The sequence below is a fragment of the Ciconia boyciana genome, chromosome 13, assembly GCF_034638445.1.
Source record: "Ciconia boyciana chromosome 13, ASM3463844v1, whole genome shotgun sequence".
In the NCBI taxonomy this organism is placed as follows: domain Eukaryota; kingdom Metazoa; phylum Chordata; class Aves; order Ciconiiformes; family Ciconiidae; genus Ciconia; species Ciconia boyciana.
This window is the reverse complement of record NC_132946.1, coordinates 9,276,805-9,285,938: the sequence shown is the minus strand read 5'-3', so window position 1 is coordinate 9,285,938 and position 9,134 is coordinate 9,276,805. Positions and strand designations below refer to the sequence as shown.

Below are 9,134 nucleotides of genomic sequence, written 5' to 3'. Positions count from 1 at the left end.
TAAGTAATATGTAAAGTGATTTTTTTGGTTTCCCCTCCCCCTCTCCACAGTCTAAGTCAGCATTTCTGTTCTTCCTGAGGCCACTACAGCATGGGAGGCACTCCCAAAGCAAGAGTCTGTCTGTCCTACTAAAACCAGATAATGCCTCGACCCCCTCAGACTAAGAAAATGAAAACTCTGTGATCAACAGGGACTAGTTAAGGGTTTACACTTTCATGTATTCAAATGAAGACAATGTTATAAAATCCTAATTTTCTGCAATTTCCCTTATTTGAAATGACATAGGAAAACCAGTGATAAAATCCAAGTCCTTGCTTGTACTACTTAGTTATATTCTCTTTGCATGCAGTTTCCTTTTTCTGATCAAAAGACCACTCTATATGTAAGAGAAAGCTTAAAAGAGATCCAATTCAGTCAAAAATCCAAGGCGCGAATAGAATGGCAGAGTTCTCATCCCAGCTGATGAACAGTGTAAGTACAAAGACGTAGAGAGGCTGGTTCAGAGGTGCCGATCGGTGTTTCAGATCAGGGTTTCAGATCACTTCAATTTGCCAGCAGAAAGATACTGACACGGCAAAATCTAAACCCATGTGAAAAGTCACCTTGCTTTCAGATACCGTTACTGAATAACTTGATTCAGTAACTTGGTTCTTTTTCACCAAATCTGAATAGATTTATGATTGCAGCTTGTAGATGGAAACACTGGAGTCAAATTAATCCTTGTTGGAAATGTCTTGAAATTTACAGGCTTGCATCACTGGTAGAAATGAGGACGGAACACCATCATGGAAGAATATGATCTTTCATTTTTTTTTTATTTTTTTTTCACCATGTGGAGACGGAACATTTTAGCTGTGATTGAAGTTTTGCTATGATTTGGTTTTGGCTGAATCTTAAAAAAAAATGTATGAATGATCAATCAAGAATGAAAATCAAATGAAGTTTTCACTTTGCTGGGTACATACTGCAGCCACATGTGGTCAATGTTTGCAGGGTACTAGCTGTCACAGGCCACGAAGTTGTTGATTTGAGTAAAATAAGATAAAATTACTTTTGTGGAAACTGGATTTTGAAATTTAATATCACTGGAAGGCATGTGACCTGCCCAGCTATCACAGGAACCTGTGACCCCTTCTCGTTTCCCTCTGCCCCCTTCTTGTCTCCCTGTGCCACAGGAACTCATTGTTTCAGTTGTTGTCCCTCAGGGAAGTGATAGACCAAATTCATTGCTGCCTTAAGAACCGCAGACTCATTTTGGCAGACTTGCACGAAAGATGAATATGGATTACTGACCTCTAGTTGCTGCGGATCGCTGTGAAAGGAATGATTGATTATCTGTTGCATTAGCAGCAGGAGAGAGACTGCAGGTCACTCTTTAGCTAAATGGTATAATTTAGCTCTTAAAAAAGCCAGATATTCGCAGTTTCTTGCATCTCTTTAAATAAACGTTAGCCAAAGAGTACATTAAAAAATATGAGATATAGATTGTCATACAAGCTGTAGCTGATGATGTTTCTTAGTATAATGTTGATACACTATGTTTTTGAATTATGTCACTTATTTCTATAACAGAAATGCGATCATAGCTTGATTCAGAAGGCAATCGGCCCAGCAGTTTGTCATTGTGTCTTTAGGACTCCTTGCCAGTGGCAAACCAGCTGTCAAATAGAAGTTGTGTTCCTCCTAAATAAAACATTTTACATCTGAGAAATTCAAAGCTGCTTTTTCAAATTATTTCACGCAGAGTTCTGTTCCCCACCATCTCCTCCCCTGAGCAAATATGGTTTCAGCATCAGCACTAAGTGTGTGTTACTAATGCGTGCCCTAGTTAGCTGGGATGTAAAAGAAGAGATCTATTGTTTTAAAATATCCTTTTTTTTCCCCATGGGCTATTACTTTCACCTTTTGTTTCCTAAAATCCTCTATGTACTCGCTGCTGGCAGATTTTATGTTTAGAGTGAGTAGCTAATGCTTGACTTGAAAAGAAAGGATGGAATAAAATAGACTTACAACTTCAGCAAAGGAGCTGTGCAGATAGGAGGAGAGTGCTGGACACGCATTCTTAGACAAGCATCCCTCGCTGGGAAGCAGCTGTAATTTAGCTGCTCATATATAAGTAGTCTGTCTCTGTGCAGCTGGCCTTCTGTCATAACTTTGCTTTGACAGTGCGCTATTGGGGTCACTTTACAGTGCAGTTGACGGATTCCTTTCCTTATTTTTATATAAACTTTAAATTCTAAACAAACCTGCAAATAGCAAAAGAAGACTGGTGTTTCACTGATTATTCAGATTATTGAACTTTTGGGTCAACCATCTAAAAATCCAAAGGAATGTGTATTTGTTTCCTGAAAGAAAAACTTGTTATTACATTTTATAGTCTAAAGGATTATTTCTTTTAATTAACAATGAAAAAAGTTTGCGTCTTCATCATGCAGTAACTCATTAACTGCTCAAGCCTCCTTTGCAAGTTTGGATACAATGCGTATTTTGTGTGCTTGATCTGCATGTTGATAACAGGGGTTTGCATGTAGATCAAAAGAACGATACAGCCCTGCATTGTCAGAACTCTGCCACAGCATCCAGCAAATGCTTATTTGGAAGGCAACGCTTGGCTTCCCTCCAAAGGCTTAATTCTAACAATCAGCTAAAAACCAGCCTGCAACCTTCCACTTTTCCCATTGATAGGTTTGTGCGTACAGACCTACCTTTGACCTCTCCCGGTTTGTTTTGTTGCAGTAAACACCTGAAATTTGCTCAGCTAATACAATAGCCGTGTACTTTTTGACAAAAACGCCTGTGGTTAACCTCTGTGGGCTGCATTCTGCAATGAAATGAAGGGTGGTAGAAGTTAAACAATGGGTGTGACTACCACAAGATGAGTGTTAGTGGGAAAGTGGTGTAACATCCACTTAGCATTCCAGAGATGTGAAATATAATTATGATTTAAATGCCAAAGATGTAAGTTGCTAGATGAGTAACTACAAGGACATGAAAGCCTCCCTTATCTTCCTTTCTGTCCCACTCAGAATAATTTTGCACACCCACAAAACTAATACAAGTAGTGTCACTTGACGAAATTACACCTGATACATGACTTGTACTGTCACTTACATTTCTGTCGGTGTGGGCTCTGTTTATACCAAAGAAAAAAATTGTGATCTCACTTACAACATTTTAAGTTAGACGTAATTTTGCTCTTGGTGGAATTATTCCCTATTTACACTCCCACTCAGATCAGAATCTGACCCAGGCTTTGAATTTTGTGCTATTTGCTCTCATCCTTTCCTGTGATAGACGGGGGTCCTCTGTCTATGAAGGGCTCCTCACACCTTCATTTATGTATCTTTGCAGAAATGGTTTATGAGCAGGTCTGTAATGTTAGAAATTGTTGACTAAATGAGCCATGGGAGCAGCTGGTTGCCGAGTATACATGAAAAGCTGCTTAATGTCTTTTACATCATCTAGCATATGTGGGAAGGAGAGCAATAATGCAAAAGTGCAGCCCATGCCTAGATGAGGGGCTACACAGTTCTAGATCAATTCTAACACCAAGAAATTAAAGAAAGAAAAAAGAAGTTCTAGGTGGGGCAGCAGAAGCAACTAGTGGGGAAAAAAAGAATTGTTGGTTCTAAATTTTAAACAAAATCTTTATAAACAGATTCTTGGTATGTTTAAAATCCAAAAGCAACAGGTGTGATTACAGCTCTGAGCAAAGGCCATGCACTGTCCCAAGTTGTGGCCTTGGAAATTGTCCGATGCGTAGATCAGAATTTAAACCTGTATTTTAAACATTTTTTCCCCTGACATTATTCCTCTTATTTTCTTTACGGATTACATGAAAACCTAAGCTGAAAGTTTCTAGTGCAGCACTACCTTTTATTAGCTGTCAGCAGGCAACAAAGAGTATTGCCAGCTCCACCAGAGGTGACACCTTCAAATAAAAGCAGAAGGGTGAGGCCATGAGGGGCTCTAGGTGAGGACATTGTTTGGGACTCAGCTTGTGCTAGGTCAGCCCTTGTAATTGAACTGTTTATTTTCTGTACAAAATATGCACTTGACAGAGGGAAGCAATGATTTTTCAGATACATGTACATGCGTAGCTTTGTGTATGACTAATTTTATTGCCTGAAATGGAGCTGCAGAGTGGATAAAGTGAAGCATTTATTCCAAAGTGTTTGAGGAGCTGGGACTACCTAGCTATTTTATTGCGGATATTTGTTTCCTAGAAATACCATAAACATTTACAATAAATACTTTCTGCTGGGTAGGAAGAATCATTTTTATAGCTGGGGGGAAAATATATGATTGCTTAAACATTTTAAAATACAAATAGCAAAATAAAAATGTTCTCTCTTAAGAACCAGAGAAAAACAGTTCTACGTCTGTACTCCTTAAGATCCCCAACAGAGTTTCATGAAACAACAAGAAGTCTTTAGATCATAGCAACAGTTAAGACAAAAAAGGCTAGGATTTAGTAGTTCGGGATTTTTTAGCAAAAAGAACTATGGGCCAAATCCTGTCTTCAGGTTAGCATCTGTAATTCCGACTTTGGTGAGGAAAAGGTGGTGTGACTGTCTGAAGCCACAGGAGGGCCGAACTGAAATATTAGCGGAGGTCAGCTTCTGTGGTGGAGGCAGCCACTTGAGAACTGTACGGCCTGAGAAGCCTTTGGTTCAAAACCCTCTTCTACCACCCACAATAATAGGAATTGCCACAGACTGCAAGGAGATGAGTGATAGCCACATGGCCAAACTTTCCGCAGTAGTTTCGGTGCGCGCATTAGGAAGCAGCTTTTCCTCTATCAGGGAGGGAGAGAGTGCTCCCTCCAGAGGGCAGTTCCGGCTGCCTGAATTATTACCCTGCTCCAAATTGTCCTCCTCCTCCGGAGCTATTCCCAGCGCACAGGTCTGATTTCAGGGCAGATTCAGCCACAGTAACTAGAGTTCCAGGTTGGCAAACGGATCCTGAGACAGTCAGATAATGCCCTGTCCCTGACACTTGTTCCTCATTGCATCCATATGCTTACTTTGCAGTGCTGCTGCATCTTCCTTTTGGGCAGTAAGGTACCTTCAACAGTTGTGGTGTCCCTAAAGCAGAAGTCATTGTTTCTGTGAATCTAATCCATGTCAGAAGTGCTGTTATTCCAGCACGGGATTTGTCTCAGGGGGAGTTGTGGTCTGCGAGGAAACAGTGGCACCACTTACATGACAAAATACTCATTCACGTAGAATAAGAATAGGATTTCATTCTCGATTTCTGACAAAGATTCTTATTGCACCTGGAGGCTGATTCAGTGGGCTCAGCAGGTACACAGTGCTCTGAAAATCAAGACATTCAGGACTTTCCTAAATCCAAAGTTAGTCTGCCTCTCCTGCAGTGGTGCTTAGATAAAATAGCTTTCATCACCTCTTCATCACATCAAACTCCAGCTGAATCATTACTACATACTGTCGTGGTACCACAAATAAGCTGCTCAGCCTCTAAAACCTGTACTGGTTTTCAGCAATATCGTGGTCGTTTTACCATGTATTTTATTCACAGATTTCAAGATGCTTTGCAAAGATAGCCTCAGCATTGGTATGACAATTTCACAGGAAGGGTGACTTGCCCAATGTCTGTTGCAAAATAGCAGTGAAACACAACCCGGGCATTCTTGTACCAGGCTTGTGATTCAGCGAAGCACTAAAGCAAGTGCTTAACTTTGAGCAAGTTTGAATGGAGACAGATTTAAGTATCAGTTTAAATACTTTGCTGGACTGGGTCTTCAGCTTTCAACAGCTGATTATTGTTTACAGCTATTTCAGTTCTATTCATATAGCTCAGCATATCTTTAGATGGTGGAAATACTTTTAAACTAATTCAGTTGTGTGAGAAACTGTACTGCTTGCTGGCCTTTTAGCAACTCAAATGTTGATGCATATGTTTGGGGTTTTGTGTTGGTTTTTTAGATGACACCAGTTACTCGACAAGAAGTTCTTGGCCTTTACCGCAAGATATTCCGAATAGCCAAAAAATGGCAGTCAGCATCAGGACAGATAGAAGAAACTATTAAAGAGAAAGAGTACATTAAAAATGAAGCCAAAACATTATTCAAAAAAAACAAAAATGTAAGTGGGTGTCCTTACAGTTTTGAATTTCTGAATAATTCTCCTCTTGCTCTCTGCACTGTCTCAGTGATTGGATGTTAAGATATGAGTATAAGAGTTGATTTCCCAAAATTTCATTCACCTTAAATGCTGGTATATTCAGGTTATAGTTTAAATTTCATCCCTGAAATAGTAATAAGAAAACTCAAACCATTTCCATTCTTCATTAACTACTGTAGAAGTCTAAAAGGTCTAGAGCTTTCACTAAAAAAATGCTAAGAAAAAATTAAATTCCAAATATACTGCCTATGTAATTGAAGCAGCTTTTTATCTTTTAGAAAACTAGCTAAGTGTATCATTACCCATGCAATGGCAAAGAGCTCAGTAGCTTCTTATACTTCTTTTTTTCTGTTCAAAGCAACAATTATTGGCACTTATTTTAAAAGAAGCACTTTAATTTTTCTTAAGGAAGACATTTCAAACCCCTTTTGAAAGGAGCGATACAGACTCCATGGTAATCAAAGGTCCTTCTTGTAATTCAAGATCACAATACTTATTTATATCCCATTTTGGTCTGGGACTAAATTGAGGTAGTGCAAAATCAGAAAATGAATTTAAGTCACAATTTACACCACATTTCTGACTTCAAAGGGAGTTTCTGGATAGGATGATAACAGAATGTAGACCAAGGAGTCTCTTCCCTTTCTACTCTAGCTACCTTGCAGAGTGACAAATGGGTGAGTGTGGTTTTTTCACAGATGTATTAGTAGTTTACATGTGTATTGTCTTTTTACAGAGAAAATACCATGTTTGGGTAAAAACCTCCTTCTATAGCCTCAGTCATGACAGCCTCTGGGCCTTAATATTGAGCGCCATCAAGCCCAGAACAGTTGAGTCAAGGCAAATACTAATGTTACCTTTTATGGATGTGAAAAATACAATCATTGTATCCTTGGGATTGCCAAAAAAAGCTAAAGAAAATAATGTGGCTGTGCATCATTTATGCTTGAGCTTCCCATTGCCAGTTGCTGTACTTGTACAAAACACTTGTTTGTATGATCTTAGGTAATGGATCCAAAGTTGATTAAGCAATGTATAGAAGAATGTGAGGCAAGAATAGAAATTGGACTTCACTATAACATCCCCTACCCGAGACCTGTGAGTATAAATCTAGTCACAAAGTCTTCAGCTATACCCACTTGCTCTCACTAGACAATAAAACCGTAAGTTCACATCACTGTCACAACACTGCATTTTTAGATGAGCTGGTATTTAAATGTTATGCTAAATCAGAGCCAAATAAGCCAAATGTATATTGAAATGTTCTCCATCTTATTTCACTGTAAGTTGGCTAATTTCTTCTCAAAATAAGGAGTCAAAGCCTAAATGGAGTTGGATGAGCAAAACTCCCAAGGCCTGTGAATATTTAGGCAGTCTTGACCGACCAATGAATCACAGTATGTAGAAAAAGATGGTAATGGAATCAAATCTGTTAATCTTTCCACATAATAAAAGAGAATGAGAGAATAAAAATACTTAATTACATCTGCCATAGATACAATAATTGTCATAGCCTACATTACTGGTAACTGTTCTCCCAGTCCTAAATCACATCCTATAAAACACCTGCCTATGCTGCTGCTTCTTTTCCCCTGTTCCTAGAGAAAAACATGTCCCAAGATTACTGAAATGCTGGAAGTTGCAGCAGTGTATTCTATTGCACCATTCAATATAGTCTCCTCACTGCCCAGTCACTTCTGTCTGTAGTACTTTCTGCTGCCTCCCATAGAGACTTCCTCTCTACTCCTGGTGATTAATTTACATTTTTACATCTATAGTTTCCTTATCAAGGCAGCCATGGTCAAAATTAAACTGTATCTTCATCAGATGCTTGCCTAGAATATGGTCACTGTTAGCATCTGTTTCACATACAGCTTTTTCTTTTTCTTCAGTATACAGAATAACAATGCACTCTGGCAAGCAATGCTCCTAGAAATGGGCTTAAAATGTATGCTCTGCAGTGGCTTCAAAATCCCAAAGGATCAGTCCTAGATCAGCTCTCTCACACAAACTGTATGATCGTTATTTTTCAGATTCTAGAAATCTCTATTGCTACTTTACTCAGTGCTTTTACTACTATTTGCACCTAAACAGCTTTCTTACAGGATGACAGCCTCAGCAACAATAACATCTGACTGCTAACACCTACATTTTTCAATCACTTAGGGGGGGATATAGCTGCATGACTCCCACTAACAGTCTTATGAAACATAAAGACTTTGTCAATCAAAGGAAGAGCCTGTCACCCATTACTCCTTCTGCTTGTGGAGTCAATGACATTGATTGTGCATTTTAAAATGGTATATATAATCATGACAATAAGAAGGCAGTCTTTCAATACATACAGTTTGGGGTTACTTTGTGACTTGTTAGCTAGGTATGAATAAAGCACACATTGCTTTAAAACATGTACTTGAGAATTTTTAGGGTTTTCTAGGTCTTACTGTTCTGGAACATTGTCAGCAGTCCTATTTCAATGAGTATTTTATCATTAGTCTGATGTCAAGCTATAAAACAAGGTTACTAAAGCCTAAAATGTATAAGATTTTAATAAACGCAACATTTAGGACCTGAAAGTTACACCACTAATCACTTCTCAGAAAGCACTCCTCCTAGAAATCTAATAACCTGATTCTAGATGGTACAGTTGCCCTCTCCAAAGTGTGAAGAAATGATTTAAAACTCAATGAAGCCTAGTCTGTGTATATGCCTCCTTTTCCTTGTAGCTTCTCAATTTGCACCTAACTGGTGGGATTTTCTTTTACAGATCCATCTGCCTCCTATGGGTCTTGCCCATAAACAAGGCCGTATGTTGCGACACCAGGAAAAGCTAAGGAAGATTTCTAAGCCAATATATCTGAAATCCCATGATGAAGTTTCATAACCCATCATTTAAGCTGTGGACTGTAATCCAGGTGATTTGTGTGCACAACTGTGAATGAAGCTGTTTTGGTCACTTGCTCATGCATTTCCTGAGGCCAAAAAGCT

General features: G+C 38.9%; 1 protein-coding gene across 1 annotated transcript in view; it reads left to right on the top strand.

Annotated features, from left to right (window-relative positions):
* LYRM1 (LYR motif containing 1) overlaps positions 1 to 9,134 on the top strand; it is a 28,536-nt gene that overhangs the window by 1,503 nt on the left and 17,899 nt on the right. Inside the window, exons 2-4 of the mRNA XM_072877755.1 lie at positions 5,949 to 6,107; positions 7,152 to 7,244; positions 8,914 to 9,061. Of these exons, the coding sequence (XP_072733856.1) occupies positions 5,949 to 6,107; positions 7,152 to 7,244; positions 8,914 to 9,030 (369 nt within the window). The 3' untranslated portion in view covers positions 9,031 to 9,061. The remainder of the gene's footprint in view (positions 1 to 5,948; positions 6,108 to 7,151; positions 7,245 to 8,913; positions 9,062 to 9,134) is intronic.